This window comes from Spea bombifrons, chromosome 6 (assembly GCF_027358695.1).
Source record: "Spea bombifrons isolate aSpeBom1 chromosome 6, aSpeBom1.2.pri, whole genome shotgun sequence".
Classification (NCBI taxonomy): domain Eukaryota; kingdom Metazoa; phylum Chordata; class Amphibia; order Anura; family Pelobatidae; genus Spea; species Spea bombifrons.
The window spans coordinates 16,978,348-17,002,500 of NC_071092.1; the positions used below are offsets into that span (position 1 = coordinate 16,978,348).

General features: G+C 43.3%; 1 protein-coding gene across 5 annotated transcripts in view; it reads left to right on the forward strand.

Annotated features, from left to right (window-relative positions):
- Positions 1-24,153, forward strand: part of UCHL5 (ubiquitin C-terminal hydrolase L5) — a 118,029-nt gene that overhangs the window by 84,043 nt on the left and 9,833 nt on the right. For all 5 annotated transcript variants that reach the window (XM_053468638.1, XM_053468635.1, XM_053468636.1 and 2 more), the window contains 2 exons: positions 10,517-10,627; positions 16,930-17,028. In XM_053468638.1, the coding sequence (XP_053324613.1) occupies positions 10,517-10,627; positions 16,930-17,028 (210 nt within the window). The remainder of the gene's footprint in view (positions 1-10,516; positions 10,628-16,929; positions 17,029-24,153) is intronic.

Genomic DNA, 24,153 nt, shown 5'->3' on the forward strand with positions numbered 1-24,153 from the left:
TCCTGTGCCCTCTGGAACGCTTGCTCGGTCTGTAACAAACTCACAGCTGTGCACGACCTATTTATCGCAAACACTTTCAACCCCCTAGCCATTACTGAAACCTGGCTTTCCTCTTCTGACACCGCTTCCATCGCTGCTCTCACATATGGTGGCCTCCACTTTAGCCACACTCCTAGGGCAGGCGAGACACATGTCCCACTTTCTCTCTCCTAACATCCCAACCATAATCCTCGGTGATTTCGATATCCCCATCGATAACCCACCCTCCCCTGCTGCCTCTAAACAACCTTGTTTGGTCTCCTACAATCTTCTCTATCCCCTACTCACCGTGACAGACACTGTATTGACCTGGTATTTTCTCTGCTCTCTGCCATAGTTTCTCTGCTCTCTGCCAGAGTTCACCTGTCGCTCCTTCCCCATTTCCGATCACCATCTCGTCGCCTACAATCTCACACTAACACCTAAACCTACTTCCCCTCCTCCTCGCCTCTGCACCTGTAGAAATCTGCGTGATGTTGATCCTCTCCAATTTTCTAATCTAATTCAACTTGGCATTTCCCAGACTTCTACTATGACCTTGCCACAGCACCTTATATCTACACTCTATCAACTGCACTTGACTCACTTGCTCCCCCTCAACTTCGCAAAGCTCCACTTTGTCAGCTTCAGCCCAGGCACTCAAGGTAGACACGCTATTTACAAAAATGTTCCCGCACTGCTGAGCGTGACTGCAGGAAATCTCACTCCGAAGCTGACTACAACCAGTACAAGTTCATCCTTCACGCTTACACATCTGCCCTTCAGCTAGCTAAACAAACATACTTTTCTTCCCTCATTTCTTATCTCTCCTACAACCCCAAACAACTTTCCTCCACCTTCCACTCTCTCCTCGCCCCACCCACACCACCTCCCTCATCTGCCTTTAGTGCCCAAGATCTTGCAGACCATTTCCAAAAAAAACACAATCCATCCGCAACAACATTGCAGTGCATGGTCTCCACATTCCTCCTCCTTCAACCCCTCTGCCTCTCAGCTTCTTCCCCCTCAACTACATGCCCTTCTTGGCCCCATCCCTTCATACCTAATTCCATCACTCTCCTCTAGCCTTATTCCTGCCATCTTCAACTCCTCACTCTCTGCTGGCATATTCCCATCCCCATTCAAACATGCACAGGTTACTTCCATCCTCAAGAAACAACGTCTTGACTCAAATTCCCCTAACTACCGCCCCATATCACTACTTCAATAAACTCTTAGAAAAACTAATCTACGACCGTCTAACCCACTTTCTTTCCTCAAACTCCCTGCTTGACCCCCCGCAATCTGGTTTCCGCCCACAGCACTCGACTGAAACTGCTCTCACCAAGGTCACAAATAACTTTCTATCTGCTAGAAACAATGGCCACTACTCTATCCTAATCTTACTCGACCTCTCTGCTGCTCTCGACACAGTCGACCACCCCCTCCTCCTACAGACTCTCAGCTCTCTTGGTCTCCGTGACACTGCTCTCTCCTGGATTAACTCGTATATTTCCAACAGATCCTTCTCTGTGTCTTTTGCTGACGACTCCTCCCCTTCAATGCATCTGTCTGTTGGAGTACCTCAGGGTTCTGTCCTGGGTCCTCTACTATTCTCCATCTATACTTCCTCACTTGGAAAACTTATCAACAGCTTTGGCTTCAAATACCACCTCTATGCAGACGGCACACAAATCTATCTTTCCACCCCCAATCTCTCTGCGTCTGTCCTCTCTCAGATCAGCAGCTGCTTATCTGGCATCTCCCTATAACTATTCCCCTTTCTGACCTTTCTATCACTGTCGACGGTACCACTATCTCTCCTTCACCACAAGTCCGCTTCCTCGGAGTGACCCTAGACTCAAACCTATCTTTTATCCCTCACATCAAATCACTCTCTAAATCCTGCCACAATCAACTACGCAACATTTCCAAAATTTGGCCATTCCTGACTGCCAGCACAGCAAAACAACTAATCTACTCCCTCGTAATCTCCAGTCTAGACTACTGCAACAACCTACTTACCGGCCTCTCTCCCGACTATCCCCTCTCCAGTCTGTCCTCATGATGACATTGATGGGAATATCCTCAGACACCCCCATCATTTACTTGCATCTCAATTGAGGTACACATGTGCCATTGGCATTGCAATGCATACACCTCCAGTTCCTTGAGGTGATGATTGCCATGTGTTTTTTTTCTTGTTTGTTTTTTTAGGATCATATCCTCAGAGCTCACGACTTCTGGATGTACCAGGAAAGAAGCAGCTGCAGTATCCCTGAATCCTACAGTGACCTGGGGTCCTACAGCTACCTCTGCTTTCCTTTTTCCAGCCCTCCAACAAATAAAACTGCTGGGTGACCCCTATTTGCATTTCCATCCCGTTGTACGTTGAAGATATCAATGGCCTGATCTGACCCCAGCTTGTTTGGCTGCTTGAAGAAAAGAGGAGTACTCTCCTCTTTATACTTCCTCTTCTAATGTCTCCCTGTCAACTTGTGCTGCCTGGAGAATGAGCTGGGGCCTGAGACTTGGATCAACAGGGGGCAAAAGATTTAGTTTATCTGACAAACTAGAGTCCGTTCTAATATGGGGATTAGGGTTATTATGTCCCCAAAAGGTAACAAATCTTGTTTCTCAGATCCACTTATGTGAGTATTATAATCCACAAATGCAGCAATCCGAGCATCCTTGCTTTTCCTCCAAGAGGGTATTTGCCTCTACTGGCACAGCCACCAGTCTGTGACAGGAACCCCTGAAACCCATAGCAACAGGAGCAGCTAACCACTACCCACTTCCCTGCCGACTCTCACTGTGGTGTTTAAGGGGGAACGTGAAAGGGTTAATGGTAAAAACCTGCCTCTACTAAGCAACTACTGTACACCTTAACCTCACACCTATTCACCCCACAACCTCAAAACTTTATGTTCTCCCACCACCAAGTTCTGTTTAAGGTCTTTAAAAATACTTAAGAGGCTTTGGTAACCCCCTGCACTGTTCAAACTCTTCTTAACTCCAGCTATGTCTGAAAGGTATTTGAAATTTAGAGCACAAAGACCCAGCTGATTTATACTTTATATTTAAATATAATATAATAATGGTAAGATAAGGATAAAACACAGAAAACTTACACTTCTAAAAAAGTAAAATAATCTCCAGGAATCTCCAGATGTTAAATCCCCTGTCAGGGAAATTAAACATTTTATTCTCGGGTTCCAATTCTTATAGGAATCTTTTACCTTCGTCTCTGTGAGACCACCCATGTGGTGTCACGAGAGAAGTATGTATCCCAGGCACCTTTCGACACTCTAATGAGCTAGGTCGCAAAGAAAACCTGGCTGCAAACTCCTGCCTGATATTTTAATACATCATATTTTGTTATGGTACCTTGTACGTTAAGAACTCTGGTTGATCACGTCCCCCATGTTATTACAAGCATACAGGTACCAAACACCCCCCTATGTTCCTGATAGCTAGGTGACCTTTTTTTTTTTTTTTTTACTTAGCAGGCCCTTTTGAAACACTTCCTGTCGTGTTTCATATTTCTATGGAGGATATGAAAAAGAAAATAAGGGAAAACAGGGACCAGGAAGGATAAAAATTGTTTCAGTTTTCTTTCAAGTAGATGGAAAATCCAATGTCTCAGAAGGCTTGTTGAAAAATCTGGAATCCTCTATAATCCAAACAAACCTGCATAATACAAAATCGGAATTAGGTGGTTCTCTGAATCTTAAAGTATTACAGTCCAAAATGTTTCGATAAACAATTTGATAGGAATTTAAAACATAATAGGATAATCTCCCAAATTAAAGGGTTTTTTTTCTCCCATCCCCCACACAATGGGTGGGGAAACAAGTATTATAGAATATTCTTGTTAAATTGTTATATTTATAGGTTTTAAAGCTGTAAACATTGCATTATTATAAATTCTAAAATTAATAATTTCAAATAACATTTAAAGAGGTTCTCAAGTTAACATGTAGAGCCCCCCCCCACATAATATAATATATAATACACTATAAAGTATTTATTATTCTACTAATTGGTATTGTGTGATGCATTAAGACTTTTTTCTTTTGATGAACAGATAGAAACATAGAATTTAATGGCAGATAAGAACCGTTCGGCCCATCTAGTCTGTCCGGTTTTCCTGATGTCAGGGGTTTAAACCCCTATTAGCCTTTGGTCAGGTCCTATAGTGAAGAAAGCTTTATGTCTATCCCATGCCTGTTTAAATTCCCTCACTGTATTAGCCTCCACCGGTTATGCTAGGTGACTGTTTCATTTATCTACTACCCTCTGAGTAAAGCAGAACTTCCTTATGTTACATCTAAGCCTCTGGCCTTCACGTTTTAGACCATGACCTCTTGTTCTAACATTACTCCACCTTTCAAATAAGCTTGCCTCCTGTACTTTGTTAAATCCCTTTAAGTATTTAACCCCTTAAGGACCAGGCTGTTATTTTTTGTACCCTTTGTGACCATGGTTTTTACACTTTTGTGGTGCTCGTGTTTAGCGGTAATTTTCTCGTCTCCTATTTAGTGTACCCACACAAAAAAAAAAAAAAAAATGATTTTTTTTTTAAAAAAATTCACTTTTATTTAAAAGATCTTTTACTCATCTACAAATGCCAATGAAGAAACCTCCTAAATAGATTCTGTGCTTAGAAATACCAAAGGTTTATAGGACAATAAATACAAGTAGCGTTTTGGAGGTCACAGGGGATAGTGGTTGCGCGTAGAGGAGAAGAAAGTAACAGTAATATAATATGTGGCTGGCACCGTGTGGTAAAGAGTTAACGAATGGGTACTCACATTTTTTGGATTGCTCACACCTCCTGATATCCTTTTAATGTTTTAAACACGCAAGTTTATATCCTTGGTGGGGATCATTCCACCTACGCCAAAAGGTGTGAGCAATCCATTTATTGCTCACCATATTGTGAGTATATAGTGAACTGTTTTTATTTGTTTTATTCATTTTACATATACAGAAAGCACTATGCCTATTTCTGTTTAACTTTTTATGTGCACCTTCTCCTGAGAACCAAAAAAAAGAACTACACAGGACTGCTGTTACAGATATCCCCAGGCGAGGATTGTATCGCCCATGCAAGTATTGTGGGACTAATTGCTTAAGTCCCCAAAAAATGTGAGTACCCATTCCTTAACTCTTTACCACACAGTGCCAGCCACATATTATATTACTGTGACTTTCTTCTCGTCTATGTGCAACCACTATCCCCTGTGACCTCCAAGTTATTTATCAAGCCAAGAAGAGGAAACCTTGGCAAGTTGGCTGCTGCTATTCATAGGACTATTTATTGTATGGCTGTTGTTATTGTTCTTAGCGCTTTTACCTTCCTATTTTTTGCTACAAGTAGAGTTTTGCTATTTGAAAACCGTTTTTTCCCAAATCTGGTCCTACTGTGCCATTTGGGACATCTTTGAAGCCGGCCAATGCAATTTACACCCATCAAACCATATATTTTTGAAAACTAGACACCCCGGGGTATTTCAAATGCTGGTATTTTAACCCTTCCCATGCCCTCTTTCTGCTGCTAATGGCTCTTCCTATGGAACCCAGCATGCTGCTTGCTTTTGGAGATGCTTAATTGCATTTTCTGCATCAGAAATAATAACTCCTATGTCCCTCTCTTCTATTGCCACTGACAGAACAGTGCCCCCAATGTTATATCCTACATCCCAAGTGCATTATTTTACATTTATCATGCTTAAATTGTAACTCACAAAAAAATTACAAAAAAAAAGAAAAACTATACCATTAACACCTTCTGTAGTATTACTATAAAATATTAAAAAGTACAGGTCACAATACTGATTCCTGAGGTACCCCACTAGTAACAAGTCCTTCTGGCTCCTATCATTCAACCATTGCATTATCCATTCAACTAAATCAGGGCTTGACAAATCCCAGGTCGCCATGGCGACTCAGAATTTTGTCCTGGCGCCTAGGTGTTTGTCAGCCTCTTACATCCACAAAAAAATGCCCCCGCGTGACCACGTGGGGGTGCTGCTGCTGTCTGCCCAAGAGTCTGGGCAGACAGCACAGCCACTCAGAGCACACCCCCAAGCTTGTGATCACTCCCACAGAGTGATCCTGTAGGCTGAAACCGCGATTGTGGGAAAACCTGCAATAGCGTTTTCAGCTGCCACATACAGCTTCAGGAAAGGGGGTTGAGTGTTGATTGGGTCCCCACACAAGTGTGGGGACCTGACCCAACACCCCCCAGCTGCCTGATCGCTCCATGAGAGCGACAGTGCAGCGTTAACCCCTTCAATGCCGCGATCGCAGCATTTAGGGGTTAATTCCCGTTTTGTAAGGGGCTCTATTGCTGGTGGTCTGCCTGGAAGCCCAGGCAGACCAGCAACAGCAAAAACGAGCCCCCACAAGCCCTTTGGTTCCTGTAAGCATGGAAGCCTAGAGCAGTCATCAGAGACTCCCCCTGCAATGGCTGGTCTATAGACTCCCCCCTGCAATGGCCAGGGGGAGAGGGTTCTTTTGGTCTCCACATGAGTGTGGAGACCAGCCCCAACCTTCCACTGCTGCCTGATCGCTCCATGAGAGCTACAGTGCAGCATTAACCCCTTCAATTCCACAATTGTGTATAACACATTCGTGGCATTGCAGGGGTTAACATTTTTCCCCACAAATATATATATATATATATATATATATATATATATATATATATATATATATATATATATATATATATATATATATATATATATATATATATCTCAAAAAAAATAATAATAAAAAAAAAAAACAACAAAAACCAGCACTGACCTGAAAGTCCAGGGTGCTTCCAGATCAAATGCTGTGAGTTTAGTAAGTGGGCTGATGATGATCAGATCACTCCTAACCAACTGTTAGTTTAAAAAAAAATCCTGGCTCCTAACTTTTTTAGCTGGCGCCTAGATTCACAACAAATTTGTCAAGCCCTGAACTAAATGTTCAGTTTGTTCTTCACAATCATGGTGGTCGTGACTACTTTTGTGATCTAAGACAAAGATCCATCTATTAGCCTCCTAAGGCTGGAGACTATCCTGAGGGACAGTCAAAGGGTTAATAGGGTATCCATAGCCCTAACTAAGCAACACGTTACAATTACCTTACTAAATTCTAGATAGGCTATATCAACAACTCCTCCCTGATCTATTAACTTAGTTACCCAGTCAAAAATATAAATAGTATGTCAGGATATTCCTGTACTGAACTCGTGCTGTTTCTGATCATGCAAACCATTTACGTAAAGATATTTAACTCCTTAAGGACCGGGCTTATTTTTTTCTTTTTGTACCCTGTGAGACCGAGGCTGTTTTAACACTTTTGCGGTGCTTGTGTTCAGCTGTAATTTTCTCCTCACCTATTTACTGTACCCACACACGTTATATATTGTTTTTTTCAGGACAAGATGGACTTTGTTCAGATACCATTATTTTTAAGCCGGTTAACTCAATTTAACCCCATCAAACCATATATTTTTAAAAACTAGACACCCCAGGGTATTTCAAATGCTGGTATTTTTACCCTTTGCATGCACTAATTATACAACCACACTTTGTCAAACTTTGTAATGGTAATTTGTTTTTATTTTTTTTTCTCACAAATTGTAATTTAGTTATAAATATACAGGTCCTGGTATACGTCACTGTCAAAAACCCCAATATGTGTTCAGCAACATCTCCTGAGTACAGTCATACCACCCATGCATAGGTTTGTCAGATTGGCTGGTAAAAGGCTACTTTTGGGACGTGCGTAATTCAGGTTTTCAACACAGACTTTTAGCATTTGGTCATTCTGCCTTCACACAAATTGTACTTCAGGAATTAATTCATAGCTCCTGGTATGCTTCACTATCAAACACCCTAATATGTGTTCAGCAACATCTCCCGAGTGCAGTGATACCCTATATGCATGGGTTTGTTGGGTTGTTTGGGATTTAAAATGCCACTTTTGGGGAGTGCGCATTTTTCAACTTGGAACTTTATTGTCCTACTGCCCTCATGTCCTAAGTGAGCCATCTTTGAAGATGGCTAATTCAATTTACCCCATCAAACCATATATTTTTGAAAACTAGACACCACAAAGTATTTCAAATGCTGTTATTTTAACCCTTTTATGCATGATATTCTACCACCAGCCTTTGCCAAAGTTTGTGCTGGTATTTTTTTTTTTTTTTTTCACACAAATTGTACTTAAGGAATGAATTCATAGCTCCTGGTATGCGTCACTATCAAACACCCCAATATGTGTCCAGCAACATCTCCCGAGTGCAGCGATACCCCACATGCATGGGTTTGTCGGGTTGTTTGGGATTTAAAATGCCACTTTTGGGAAGTGCGCTTTTTTCTCCATTTTGGTCAGTCTGTGTCTATGCCTTATCTCTGAGCCCGGCCACTCCAATTTACTCCATCAAACCATTCATTTTTTTATTAAATTAGACACCCCTTGGGTTTTTGAAATGCTTGTATTTTAACTTTCTATGTCGAGATTTTTGAGAAGATAAAGCGCTAATTTTAGCACTTGCTCAAAATAATAAACTTTATTTTTTATTTTAGTAATCTTATTCTTTTTTTGACTTTTACAGTTTGCTGGTATCGGATGGTTCCTCTGGTGACATCACTGCATAATTTTTAAATAGCACATTTTTTTTTTATTATTATTTTTTTTTTTTAGCTATTTTATTTCGTATTTTTTGAATATTTTACTAATCACATTGTGATTAGAAAGCTGGGCTCCATTGAGTTGCATGGTTGAATGCAGTACCTGTATTCAACCTGCAAGTGGAGCCAGATTCTCAGGAGGGTCTGGAGAGACACTTCTGAGGATTCTTTTCAACTTTGTTTTTTTAAAGGGCGCCGTTTTAAAGTGGCGGTTGTAAGCGGTCACGATGTGTCCTGGGGTGAGTGTTTGGTGTCGCTGAATGCCTCGCTATGGAGGCATTTCAGTGACACCATTGAAGTTAAGGAGGTGGTCGTTAATCGCCTCCTAAACTCTTTTAAAACGGGCGGATGTTGACATGGCCCCTGATGCCGATCTCTGCGTTACTGAATGTCTCGACATCGAGGCATTACAGCAACGCCGTTTAAGCGAGGAAAGTGATCGTTGATCACTTTCTAAGCTTATTTAATTTAATGACGGTTCAGGACCGTCAAAGGTCGTCAGACCGTTTTTGCTTGACGGTCCTGAACCGTCAAAGGTCGCTAAGGCGTTAACAATCCTATTCTTTAGTATTGTTTCCATTAATTTGCCAACAACTGATGTTAAAGCTCTTACGGGTCTCTAGCTGGCCGAGTCTTTCCTACTTTTTTGTAGTATTTATCTTTTTTGTGCAGTGGTACTAGGGTAGCCAATATCCTGTCTTCTAGAACTACTCCTATCATAAGTGACTTTATTGACTGTTCAAATAGGTCTGCTAGTGGTTTTGCCATCTAATGCTCTGAAAAATACCACTCGTCTTATATTCGGGGTCGTCTTCTAATCAGACCTCAAATAGAGGTCTGACTACAAGACTAAGATCCAGATCCCCCCCAGCGCTGGGGTCTGGATCCTCCTCTCTGGCAGCCGATGGACGTCACTTTCTCCAGGGCTTCTATGATGTAGCACCGGCGTCACATGACCTTCCGTTGCTCCACCATAGAAGCCCCGGCGGAAATGCCGGCAGCAGCGGCGATTGTGCGCATCCCGCAGCTGGTGAACGTTTGTGGGATGCGCACAGACAACCTCCACTGCTGCCGGCACTTCCACATATAGTGGAATATAGGGGGATAAAAGGCATATCAGGGAGGCAGAGTGGCATATAGGGGGTTAAAAGGCATATCTGGGGGCAGAGTGGCTTATTAGGGAGGCAGCGTGGCATATAGTGGGTATAAGGCATTTCTTGGAGCAGAGTGGCATATACGACATATCTGGGTGGCGGATGTGCATAACTGGGGCAGAGTGGCAAATAAAGGGAAATACAAATAAAAAAAAAACATTTTTCAATCATAGCTTTTATTAAATATGAAAAAAATAAATAGTTTACATGTAAATTAGTATTTACTAGTAAAACTTTTTTGGGATTGTCTTATAATTGAGCAAATACGGTAATATAATTTGGAAGATATCGGTCAACTTAATTTAGTGAAAATTATCATAGGAAAATCTTACAAAAATGTTGCTTTTTCCTTTTTTCCCCCCATCTAGAAGTGATATCAAAAGAAAGCGCCATCTGTCCTTGAAAAAATATAATGTATAATTTGTATGGGTTCAGTGAAAATTTAAAAAAAAGGCAATCATATCTAAACAAACATATATTTTAAAAAACAAAAAACATTTATATAAAGAATGGGTTGTGTGCCTGGAGTAATGCTGAAGTGTACCCCTGAGAGGCATCCTTTATAGTCCATTCTGCGTGTAATACTTCTATTTATATTTTTGTAATTAAGATTTTAATAGTGCATTTTTTTCTCATTTTATTTTTTGTTAGGAAGACCCAATGGACACAGATCACAGCAGTGTTTTGAACTCCATTCAATCTGAAATTGCAAAATACCAGCTTTTAATTGAAGAGGAGAATCAGAAAATGAAAAGATATAAGGTGTATTTATTTTTTTTAAACCCAGATTAGTAAAAAATCTGAGTTATCAGTAAAATCCAAGAGCTGAGCTACCCTGGTATAGCCCTGCAAAAGTATTCACCCTCTATTTTGTTGCATTACAAGCTGGAATTAAAATGGAAAAGTCCACAAAAAGTCTAAATTGTTTTTAAAAAAAAAAAAAAAAACGGTAAAGAGCAAATGCATTCAACCTCTTTGCTATGATGCCCCTTAATAAGATATGGTGCAACCAATTACCTTCAGACGACACGTAATTAAATAAAATTCACCTTTGAGCAATAAGTGTCACATGATCTCAGTATATATACACCTGTTCTGAAAGGACCTAGAGCGGGGGCGTCCAACATGCGGGCAAAATGCAGCCCGTGGGACCTTGAGGTGCGGCCGGCGTGAGATCGGCAGCCAGGGCAACCGGGATGAATTTGTGTGTGTGTGTGTGTGTGTGATAGCATGGATGTGTAAATGCTGGAACCTAGGCATGATGGGACTGTGATTGCTGTTAGCAATCACACTCCTATCATGCCAAGTCAGCCAGTACATGCTGAAACCTGGCTAGCTGCCCCCCTTGTGTATTGATGCTGCCAGCAGTATGGGGTCTGCACATCACTTACACCCACCCTGTACCAGCATGTACTGGCTGACTTGGAATGATAGGAGTCCCATCATGCCTAGGTTCCATCATTTACTGGTTGCTTGGGTATGGTAGGAGTGTGATTGCTGTTAGCCAAGTCATATTGTTGAATTTGTTTTGCCCAATTGTGTTGTTACTTTTAATAAAAGTGTAGTTAACACACCAAAATTGGACAAAAAATACAATAACAATATTCATTTATATATGATTGTTGACAGCAATCACACTCCTATCATGCCCAGCCAACCAGTACATGCTGGAATCTGGGTATGCCTGAGATTGCTGTTAACAATGACATTATTACATTTTTTGTACAATTTTGGTGTGTAACTTTTATCAAAAGTGTGTTTTTTTTTTTGTTTTGTTTTTCGGCTAAGTGAACCCTGAATTTTCATTTTGGTGCATCCCTAGAATAAATAGAACTATTTCATTTTTACTTATCCTGAATTTGCAGTCACAAAACTTTCTAGGCCCAGAAATCAGTGAGAGGAAAAGTAAAGGTTTTGTGTCCTTTACTTTATTTGAATCTACATATCTTATTAAAGGCCATATTTTCTCACAGTGAAAAATTAGTGCGGCCCTCACACGTATATAATTCTGATGAAGTGGCCCACTGCAGAAAAAACTTGGACACCCCTGACCTAGAGTCTGCAACACCACTGAGCAAGGGGCACCACCAAGCAAGCAGCATAATGAAGACCAAGGTCAGGGACAAAATTGTGGAAAAGTACAGATTAGGGTGTTATAAAAAAAAAATATATATATCTATATATATATATATATACGTGTGTGTGAAGAACCATGTCTGATCTTCACTGTTATTATTATTATTATATTTATTTGTACCCTGTTTGAATGTGGCTGCAGCTCCAGCCTTCAAAGAGACGATCCTATAATCTGGCTGGGGCTCTTAATCAGCCAGCACAGCCCTGTCTGCCCAGATGGCACCCGCACTACAGGGGGGATAACACAGGTGGGGGAAACTCATTGTATCCCTTAATCTCCTCACCTGATACATCCCCTGTATACCGATGGGATTTGTGAGGGGATGTGGCTGATGGGATTTGTGATGGGATGTGGCTGATAGGATTGGGGGTTGGGTTCAGTGCACAGTGAATGGAGATTGTATATAAATTCTGTGTGTTGGTAATAAAGAGAGTTCTGTTTTAACCTCAAAGCATGAAGTCCTGTGTCATGATTGAGGGAAGTGCTGGTCTGTGACTGCTTTCTTAGGACAGCCACAGCGTGTCCGCTTACTGGGAGAGGGAAGGAGCTGACGGGCGGATGTGTCCAGTCTGGGGCACAGGACGATCCGTCACATTGGTGGCAGCAGTGGGATCTACTCCTTCCAGACCAGAGCGGACCAAAGCAACTAGCCGCAGAACAAAGTTATACCCTGGCGAGGAAGAGCCAAACGGATCCACAGATGGAGTGGATTGAACAGTAACCGGGATGCGGGGTGACTTGGAGGGGAGTCGAGACCCTCGAATCGGAGACTCCAGGATGGGAGTTTGAGAGACGGACCTGAGCCCGACTCGTGAGATGGAGAGCGGCCCTAGAAAAGTGGAGCGCCCACCAAGGTACACATCTGTCCACCCTAGAACAACGAATCAGGGACCAGGTGAATGGGAGGCTCTACTTGTTCGGGGGACCTGCGTCTCCAGGTGAGGTTGCAGAGCTAGAGAGGCTGGTCCGACAGGAGATTGGGCTCGAAGAGGAGTACCGAGCCATATACTGGGAAGCCCGAGGCCCGCAGCGAAAATCCAAAAAGCGCATTCTCCGGAAGGGATGGATGTTGGCGGGCCTGGCCTGTTGTGGGAGGCATTCGAGGAAAGGGATGTCTTTGGCAATGGCAACATGGACCGATGGTGGGACATTAGTGACAAGCGCTGGAGAGCCCTGCCGCCCACTGCAACAAGTGAACTCAGCCAAGACCTTGAGAGACTAGTAGACAGAGAATGGTGCCTCGAGGCAGAATACTTGGCGCTGTTCGAGGGGCGCTACGCCCTGCAGTGTGAGCCGACAGATGTCACAGAGCGAGCTCCGGAGGCCGCTCACTGTAATTGGCAAGCCTCCGGACTTGAAGGTTTAGCCGCTCTGCCCCTGGTATTGCAGCCAGAGCCTGAAGAGGTGAAAGTGGGCAATCCCTTTTGGGAGGAAGTCTTCCAGGCGATTATGGACCGCATGCAGTCGCTGGAATTTGAGGTAGCGGTCTATGGGTTTCCACTAGAGGCGGCAGAAGCGCCGACAACAGGGCAGAGGGACGGTGTTCTCTGCCCAGCACCATGCGCGCCTCCTACTCCGGCTGAAGCGCCGGCACCAGGGCAGTGCAACACGATCCTCTGCCCAGCAGCGCAAAATGCCAGACCGGCAGAAGAGCCGGCCACGGGGCAGAGTGCTGCTGGCCTCTGCTCATCCCCCCAGCACAGTGTTCCCGCCGGCTAACGAGGACCAACCAGAAGTGCTGGCACCCGGAGAGAGAGTCGCTGACCTCTGTCCTGCACCAGCAATCCTCGCTCTGGCTGAAATGCAGGCAACAGGGCAGAGTGCTGCTGCCCTCTGCCCGCCCCACAGCGAAGGGTCCCCACCTGCTAGCAGGGAACCACCAGCGGAAGAGCTGGCCACGGTGCAGAGTGACGCTGTTCTCTGCCCAGCACCGTTCCCTGCACCAGCAGAAGCACTGGCAACGGGGCAGAGCGTCGCTGACCCCTGCACTGCTTACACTCCCATTATCTGGTTCTTCCCAGCACGAGCATCCGGGAGGGGGCGCAGGCGGCGACCCTCCCCAGCGGCCGTCACCAATTATGGAAGGAAGGGCAGCCGGCACTCCTCCTCAGCGGCATGGTCCAGTGGGCAAAACGAGCCTCAGCTCGGAGAGCCAGGTAGGGGTAAGTGAAACTGCTGCTGCTTTGGAGTGGGCTCTTGTTGTTTGGGTGGGGGAATGTGGAGCTGACTCGGGACAAGCCCTTAGTCAGGGTAACCATGGGAGGGTTCCATCAGGTTGGGAGGGAGCCGAGTCTGGGCTGAGGGCCCAGAGGGGAAAGAAAGCCCTGGAGAAAGGTATCCCATGCCTGCAGAGGAGACCAAAGAGGGCTGCCCACTGGAGAGGCTTCTGGGCTGGCCTCTTACCCTTTGACTACGGGCCAGGCCCAGGGGCCTGGGTGACTGAAATGGGGCTGCCAGGGTGCCAGAGGCCGCACACCCGCTCTCCCTACCCTGCAGGACTAGAGACAGTAGAGGCCCGGTCATCCCAAGCCGATCTGTTAGGGATCTGGCTGTGTCTGCCGGACGTTTGCACAAGAGGGGAGTAATGTGAAGAACCATGTCTGATCTTCACTGTTGTTGTTATTATTATTATTATTATTATTATTATTATTATGTTTATTTGTACCCTGTTTGAATGTGGCTGCGGCTCCGGCCTTCAAAGAGACGATCCTATAATCTGGCTGGGGCTCTTAATCAGCCAGCACAGCCCTGTCTGCCCAGACGGTGCCCGCACTACAGAGGGGATAACACAGGTGGGGGAAACCCATTGTATCCCTTAATCTCCTCACCTGATACATCCCCTGTATACCGATGGGATTTGTGATGGGATGTGGCTGATGGGATTTGTGATGGGATGTGGCTGATAGGATTGGGGGTTGAATGGAGATTGTATATCAGAAACTTTGAACATTCCACAGAGTAACATTAAATCCACTATTATGAAACGGAAAGAATATGGCACTACAACAAACCTGCCAATAAATCGCTGCCCACCAAAACTCACGGAGCAGGCAAAGAGGGCATTAATCAGAGAGGCAACAAAGAGACCAAAGATAACTCTGAAAGAAGTGCAAAGCTCCACAGTGGAGATTGGAGTATCTGTCCATAGGACAGCTTTAAGCCATACACCCCACAGAGCTGGGAATTAGTGGAGAGTGACCAGAAAAAAGCCATTGCTTAAAGAAAAAATAAGCAAACAAGTTTGCTGTCAACCAAAAGGCATGTGGGAGACTGCCCAAACATATGGGTGAAGAAGGTACTCTGGTCAGATGAGACTAAAATTTAGCTTTTTGGCCATCATGTCTGGTGCAAATCCAACACGTCACCATCTCAGGATGTTGGGTTTTTTTATCAGCAGGGACAGGGAAACTTGCCAGGATTGAAGGAATGATGGATTGCAGTAAATACAGGGAAAGTCTTGAGGGAAACCTGTGTCAGTCAGTTTGAGAGAGTTGAGACTGGGACCAAGGTTTACCTTCCAGCAGGACAATGATCCTAAGCATGCTGTTCTGTTAAAGCAACACTTGGAATGGCCTAGTCAATGCCCAGACCTCAATCCAATTGAGAATCTGTGCTAGGCATTAAAGATTGCTGTAGACTGACGCAGAACCCATCCAACTTGAAGGTGCTGGAGCAGTTTTGCCTTGAAGAATCCCAGTGGCTTGATGTGCCAAGCTCCCGTGCCATGGGCTACTGGAGGGCCCTGAGGGTGAGCTTCCTTCCTTCCTGTGGGCCCTGGCCTTGGAAGGGGTTCTGTTTTTGGGGAGGTGGGTATAGAGGGTCCATTGGGACTACTTCTTGCCACCTTCCCCAAATACCAGAGACTCTAAAGACTGGAGCTCAGACGCAGATTTGGGACACCTGCATTTTGTAAATGGGGGCTTATGTGTGGTTTTTCTCTACATCGGGTAAGGACGTACAGGACAAAGACCTCCATGGCTAGTATTTGCACTAAGATCTGATATCCAGCAGATTTCAGCCAGAAGTCAGGGAACATTTACCTCCACAGACTACAAAAGCGACCCAATGATGGGCTGAGTGCAAATATTGAGCCATGTGCCATGAAGGAGCTGATGGAGAACTATGTGTGGTTTGCTGTGTCTATTGTATCTAAATTACCCCCTTGTGCTGTTTAAATATTGGTGTTTTCAATAAAACAGAGTCCTGTTTTCACCTCAACATTGGTGCTGTCTGATATTTGGGGTGGGCTGCTGTAATAACTCACTGTCCTTCTCAGGACAGTACATACACAGAGTATGCTAAGCTACGGCTAGCCACAGTGCCAACACAACTCTGGTGCATCAGTATCCCCTTTCTCTCTACAACACTGGTTATTCTGGCGCTGAAATAGTTTACCGCTGCTGTCCCAGCAGGAGGAAGCTTGGTTTGATGGGAGTAACCAGTCGGACTACAAGGCGTCCCTTCGCGGAGACGTACCCCAAGAGACTTGGAGCTGTAGTTGCTGTGAAATGTAGCTCTACAAAGTATTGACTTTGGAGGGGGAGGTGAATATTTACGCACGTTTAAGTTTTTTATGGTTTTTTTTTTGTCTCATTTCTTGTTTGTTTCAAAATAAAAATATTTTGTATCTTCATCTTTTTTGCTTCACGTGGTAGGCATGTTGTGTAAATCAAATGATACAAAGCCCTAACAAATCCATTTTAATTCCAGGCAATGCAATGCAACAAAATAGTGAAAATGCCAAGGGAGGTGAAAACATTTGCAAGGCACTGTAGCTGGAGGGTTCTACTTGACTTGTATGATAATTCTCTTTACTGAATGTACTAAAAGAACCTTTTATTTTGATGAATGAACCTCATTTGCCAGTGGGTTTTGCAGAATTGTATCATCACTATTTTTAACTTGTGTTTCTCTGCACTTTTTTCAGATTGAAAATATTAGACGAAAACATAACTACCTGCCATTCATAATGGAATTGCTAAAGACTTTAGCTGAGCACCAGCAGCTAATCCCACTAGTAGAAAAGGTATGTGAAGACTTCAAATACAGTAGATCAACAGGTCGGCTTGTTGTCTTTCCTTATAAGTAATCACAGTTTGGAAATACGGTAATATGCACTCCGGTTTTTGCAGACCACAGTCCCTTTACTTTAAGGCTGTTCCAAATATCCGTAAAGTAGCAAATCAATTAAATAAATGTATACCCAAACATGAACTGTGGGCAAACATCACAATATAACAGTCATCTGCAAAGAAACCTGTGGGTTCTGGAAGTAGGAATCTGTATTTTGCAAACACATTATTTCCCATTTAACAATTAATAATCCAGACAAAACAAAAGTTTTACCATAAAACATTGAACAGAAGAGTTTACTAGAACTGGTGAACCTTAGAGACAAAATCAATTTATTGTACTCAAAAGCAGTTGCGTAACTAGAAACCACAGGGCTCCCGTATGAAAGTTGTTCACCAAGCAACGTGTCCTACAGTGCCACCTTTTCTCCCTAAACAGATTGTCTCTGCAACCTTTGTCCCAAACTTTTTGTCTGTGCCATCTTTGGACCTAAACAGCTTGTCTGTGCTATCTGTGCACCAAAAAGGTTGCCTGTGCCATCTTTGTCCCCACAAAAAGCTTGTTAGTGCCCCCAATCAAATTCTGTGCCACCAGCTTGCCGGTATTGTCAAACAAGACAGCCTGTGTCATCTTGGCCCTTAAACAGCTTGCATGTGCCATCTTTGTCCCATAACATCTTTGCTCTCAGACTGTCAGTGTCCCCTAACAGCCTGCTTAGCTGCAAAAGTTGTGTCTCTTCCTCCTTGCAATGCGCAGATTTTTAATGCATTCAGGAAGTGAATGTAATGTCACTTCCTGCACATTGGATTAGACAGAAACAGCATGCCGAGAGAGTGTGTGACAGCTCATCCTATTAACTGTTCGATTTATTTACCACCCTATTGGTAAAAATAACAGTTGCTGGAAAAGACGACACCAAAGGTGCAATCTGAGAGGTCGCATGCGAACCAGGAAAGAAGTTTTGAGTATATCATTTGTCAATTTAGCAAGGGCATGTTAAAGAATAGGGTTAGAGTGGCGACTAAAGTGATAGCAAGAGACCGGTAAAATGAAAAAGGCATAGGATTAAGTGGAAGATGGGTTGGGTAAGAGATGAGAGGAGCAGCAGAAACCTCATCTTTAGTGGAGCAAATTGGCTTAGTCTAAAAGAGGAATGAGAGTTGAGGATGTGTCAAGAAGTAGTTTTGAGTTTGAGTAGCCATGTAGAAATTCTGTGTCTAATTGTCTCAATTTCTACCATGCAAGATAATGGTGCTTCTGAGTCCCCGGTGCGTAGTCTGGGCAGCATGTAGAGCTCTACACGATTTGCGTAGACAACTTACACTGCAGCTGGAAGGAGGTGCGGTTAGCAGCGGGGGTTGTCTGCATCCATCGCGCAGACCTTCCCCGGCAGTCAGAGATCAGAGTTCCCAACACCCGTGCGGGAAATTATCTCTGACAGTTGGGGAATGTCTGTGCAATGGATGCAGACAACCCCCGCTGCTAACCGCACCTCCTCCCGGCTGCAGTGGAAGTTGTCTACGCGAATCGCGTAGAGCTCTACATGCTGCCCGAAATACGCACTGGGGACTCAGAAGCACCGGTAAGTTGGGGGGGCATAACACAGGAGGATCCAGGTCCCCTGCATCGCTGCGGGGATCTGGATCTTAGTCTCATAGTCAGACCTATTTGAGGTCTGATTATAGGACGACCCCAATTATAAGACGAGGGGTATTTGTCAGAGCATTTGCTCTGGAAAAAACCTCATCTTATAATCGAGCAACTACGGTAATTTTTTTTTAGTTTTGGCTCTGTACGCCACCTCAATAAATTTGAAATGAAGAGCTATTCGACTTTAATTGAAAAGGTTTTTTTTTAAAAAAAAATATATGAGCTGTTAAGAATTACAATTGTGTGAAAAAAGTACACCCTTTTTGAATTCTATAGTTTTACATATCAGAACACAACAGTCCTCTGTTCTTACTAGGTCTAAAAATTAGATGAATACTGTCACACCAACGTGTGTAGTGCATACATGGACTTGCTACCTGGTAGAGATGGAATGGCCAATTTCAGTATTAGAGGGGTTAATTTGATTGTACAGGCATGTGGTGCCAAAAGGTCTTGTGAGATAAATTTGTCCTTTTGAAGCTCGGACTCCAACCGGGGCCTTCTACGGGGTGTTAGGTCCTGCAGTGGAGCTGCCGTTTTGTCTAGGTTCAAATGTAGACGACCGTATGCCTGTATCCCCTCATAGATACTGGATTCTTTGATATGCTAAGTGACCACTAGCAGTCAGGAAAAACATCTCATATCCAGGTCATATCCAACACATATCAATAATAACTCATAGATTCATTATCATACCTCCTTGTGTGCATACCTAGAACGGGGAAAGCGCACCCTACAAAAAGAGTACAAACATGGCGGCGCAACGTAAACGGTTTGGAAGGAATTGTGAAGTCTATGATGTTCAGTCATATGTAGCAAGTGTGACATATCTATGGACTTCACAATTTACAAGAAATTCATAAACGCATAAATTATTACTGTGGGGAGCACAGGAGGGACGATAAAATGAAAATAAGTTATTTGGACTGATATGTTTCCACCACACAAGGGGGAGGTCACTTATGGTACACCTTCCCTCCGCTTATACCACCTCTGGGCCGGCTTGGAAACTCGAGATGAACTAGGAAAGTGTATAAAATTAACAAGAGAAGATGGGTCATTGTGCTTACTAGGGGCCAAGATCTAATTTTGAGTAAGTCGCCATCTTTCCTTGCCGGAGCCCTACGGACAGAAAAACTGTTACTTGACCATTCAGTGAGTAGTCAGGTTTTCTGTAATTTTCTCCTTTTTATTTTTATCTGTTGGTGTAAATCTGTTTATCATCTTTTTTTGTATGTACTGTCTACTTTTTTTATTCATAATAAATATTCCTTTATTAAGTTCTGCCTTTGTCTGGTAAAGACTCACGTTACCTGATTAGACCATTTTATTGGTAATTTTAAATCACGTAATTATTGTGTTAAAATATACTGTGTGGGTTTTTTTAGTCTGATTCGTTTGGGGTACCAAGGCACCCCATTTCTAAATTGTCTTGGTGGTGGCAGCATTATTTTGATATTTGTTATATCATTATAGTTAAGTGCGGGTGGTAGTAAGGGTGGATATTTGTATTTTTATCACTATTTTCGGTCTAGTGCGGACAGTGAATTATAACCCTTTTACCACCAGAACCAAGTCACGCGCACGCTTGGAGTAGAGTGCGTTCGTGACAAATACAATCCCAGATGAACAACAGATGGCATATTACACCGTGTCATAAGTGTAAATATATATGTGTGTGTATACACACATATACACCCCCTTTTCCCTTCAGAACTGCTTTCATTCTTCATGTAATACTTTATACAAGGTGCTAGAAACATTAAAGATTTTGGTCCATATGGACATGATGGCATCATGCAGTTGCTGCAGATTTGTCGGCTGCTCATCCATGATGTTAATCTCCCGTTGCGCCACATCTCAGAGGTGCTCTATCAGATTGAGATCTGGTGACTGTGGAGGCCATTGGAGTGCAGTGAACTCATTGTCATGTTCAAGAAACCAGTTTGAGATGATGTGAGCTTTGTGACATTGTTTATTATCCTGCTGGAAGTAGCCATCAGAAAATGGGTACACTCTGGTCACAAGAGGGATGGACACGGTCAGCAACAATACTCAGGTAGGCTGTCGTGTTTAAACGATGCTCAATTGGTACTAAGGGGCCCAAAGTCTGCCAAGAAAATGTCCCCCACACCATAACACCACCACCAGCCTGAACCGTTGATACAAGGCAGGAAAGATCCATGCTTTCATGTTGTTTACGCCAAAGTCTTGTTTGTAACAAGTTACTGTTGCCGTTCTTCTCTGACCTCAACAAGGCATTTAAGCCGCTCACTGGATATTTTCTCTTTTTGGACCGTTCTCTGTAAACCCTAGAGATGGTTGTGCGTGAAAATCCCAGTACATCATAAATTTCTGAAATACTCTGTCCAGCCCGTCTGGCACCAAACATGCCACGTTCAATGTCACTTTCTTCCCCATACTGATGCTCGGCTTGAACTTCAGCAAGCTGTCTTTACCACGTCTAGATTCCTATATTCATTGAGTTGCTGCCATGTGATTGGCTGATTAGGTATTTGTGTTAACAAGCAATTGAACAGGTGTACCTAATAAAGTGACCAGTGTGTGTGTGTGTGTGTGTGTGTGTGTGTGTGTATATATATATATATGTGTGTGTGTATATATATATATGTGTGTATGTATATATGTATGTGTATGTATATATGTATGTGTGTATGTGGCTCATTGTAAGGGGCTTGCATTTTCTAAGTGACTTGCTTTCTGCAAGTGACCAGTTTGTGCACCACAGCAGGAGCAGCAGAGAAGTGGTATTATAACTATACCAAGAGTGGGTTTGTATCTCAACCAGCAACAAGAGGGTTGAAGGGTTTGTTATAAAAAAAAAAAAAAAAAATGTGTGTTTTGCATTAACTGTTTTTTTTCTCTCCCATTTTCTAGAGTGTAATTAGTTAAGGGTGGGGTTTATAATCAATTAACTGTGTTGCTCTGTATGTAAGGAAGTGGTTAAACTCACAGAGCTTGCTCATTGTAAGGGGCTTGCATTTTCTAAGGGACTTGCTTTCTGTAAGTGACCAGTTGTGCACCACAGCAGTTCGTGCAACACCAAGAGAAAGGAGGGTAAGTGACATAAAGCAATTGTTTAAATTCTGTAAGTGCTCCCGTCCCTTTATAAAGTATGAGCAAGCTTGGAGATTTCACTCAGTGCACATCATGCCATATGTATGCATGCTTGGAACAGCAGTTCCTGGGTCCATATCGCTGTGGTAAGTGTCATCAATTGGTCTCTCTGGAAGCTGAGGTTGGTGCTCTGAAGAGGCACATTGAAACACTGAGAGAGATTGACAACCTTGAGAGGAGTCTGTTGCTCACTGAGCAAAGTTTAGATGGGGCCCCTAGCAATGAGGGAGGAGATCAGTCAGAAGGGAGTCAGGCACATAGCTGGGTAACAGTAAGATGTGGTTGCAGTGGGGAAGGGAAGAGGAAGAGGCAAGCCAGCCCAGAGTCTCTCCCTCCCAACAAATTTGCCCTTTTAAGTGAGCACGTTGGGGAGGCAGACTCAGAGGTAGGCTTTGCGGAAAAAGCTGTTCTCTCTAACAGCCGGGAGAGCAGCTCATCCAATGTGCAGGGGATCCAAAAGGAAGGAAAGCCCAGGCAGGTTGTGGTGGTAGGGGATTCAATAATCAGGAAAACAGACAGGGTAATCTGTAGCTCTGATCGCAGCAACCGAATGGTTTGCTGTCTCCCGGGTGCCCGGGTTCGGCATGTTGCGGACAGAGTGGATAGATTATTGGGAGGGGCTGGTGAGGATCCAGCTGTTTTGGTGCACATTGGCACCAATGACATAGTAAGAGGAAGATGGAGTGTCCTAAAAGGTAATTTTAGGGACTTAGGTAGTAAGATTAAGAAAAGGACCTCCAAGGTAGTATTCTCAGAGATACTACCTGTGCCATGCGCTACACCAGAAAGGCAGCGGGAGATTAGGCAGCTAAATGCATGGCTGAAGTCTTGGTGTAAGAAGGAGGGCTTTGGGTTTTTAGAGCACTGGGCTGATTTTGCTTTGGGGTACAATCTCTATAGTCGTGATGGATTGCACCTAAATGCAAGAGGGTCCAATGTGCTTGGGGAGAGAATGGCTAGACGGATGGTGGAGATTTTAAACTAGGAATGGGGGGGAGGGAATAAATACCGGGCTAGACAGTATAGAAAGGGAAGGCGATTTACTTAGTAACCAGGTGGGTGGATCTGGGGGCTTGGTCTATACAGATAATAGGGAGAAGCATATATTTTGCCCCCCAAAGCAAGGACAGAAAGCAATTGCAGCATCGGTGTTAAATGACAAGCTAAAGGTCATGTCTACAAATGCTTGCAGTTTAGGGAATAAGATCCATGAACTTGTAACAGTTGTAGCAACTGAGAATGTTGATATAGTGGCTGTTACTGAGACATGGTATAATGAGAAAAATGACTTGGACTTATCAATACCGTGGTATGCTTTATATAGAAAAGACAGAAAGGGCAAGAAAGGGGGAGGGGTGGCCCTATATGTGGAAAATAACATAAAATCTAACTTAATACAAGTTGGTGAGGAGAACTGAGTCGGTTTGGGTTACAATACAATTTGGCAAAAGTAAAGTAACTCGCATAGGTGTGATTTATAGACCCCCAGGACAAGTAGAAGAACTAGATAATCTACTAGTGGAGGAAATAGCTAAAATGACAGTGAAGGGGGATGTTATAATCATGGGTGACTTTAATCTCCCTGATGTGAACTGGAAAACTAAAGTAGCTGGTTGTACCAGGAGTGCGGATATTCTAAACTCCTTACTGGGATTATCTTTAAAACAAGTAGTTGAGGAACCAACTCATAAGGAGGCCATATTGGATTTAGTGTTCACAAATGGAGATTTGTTAACAGATATTTCTGTAGGTGAAAATTTGGGATCTAGTGATCATCAGTCTGTGTGGTTTAATATACGAACAGTGACTGAGTCACACCACACAAAAACAAAAGTTTTAGATTTTAGAAAAGCTGACTTTTCTAAAATGAGAAAATGTATAGAGGAGTCATTATCAGACTGGCACAATTTAAATGGGGTTCAGTAGAAATGGGATTTTGTAAAAGCTGTTTTATTGAAGATAACAGGAAATTGTATTAGGCTGGTCAGTAAGAGTAAAAAACTAAGGAAACCGCTGTGGTACTCTGCAGAAGTGGCCAAAATTGTGAAAGACAAGAAGTTAGCCTTTAGTAGATACAAAAATACCCAAAGTGAGGAAGATAGACAGATCTATAAAATTAGGCAGAAAGAGGCAAAGAACGTTATAAGAACTGCCAAATCACATGCAGAAGAGCGAATTGCCCTCTCTGTAAAAAATGGGGATAAAACATTTTTTAGATATATAAATGAGAAAAGGAAAGTTAAACAAGGATTAGTTAGACTAAAAACAAAAGGAATATATGTAGAAGAGG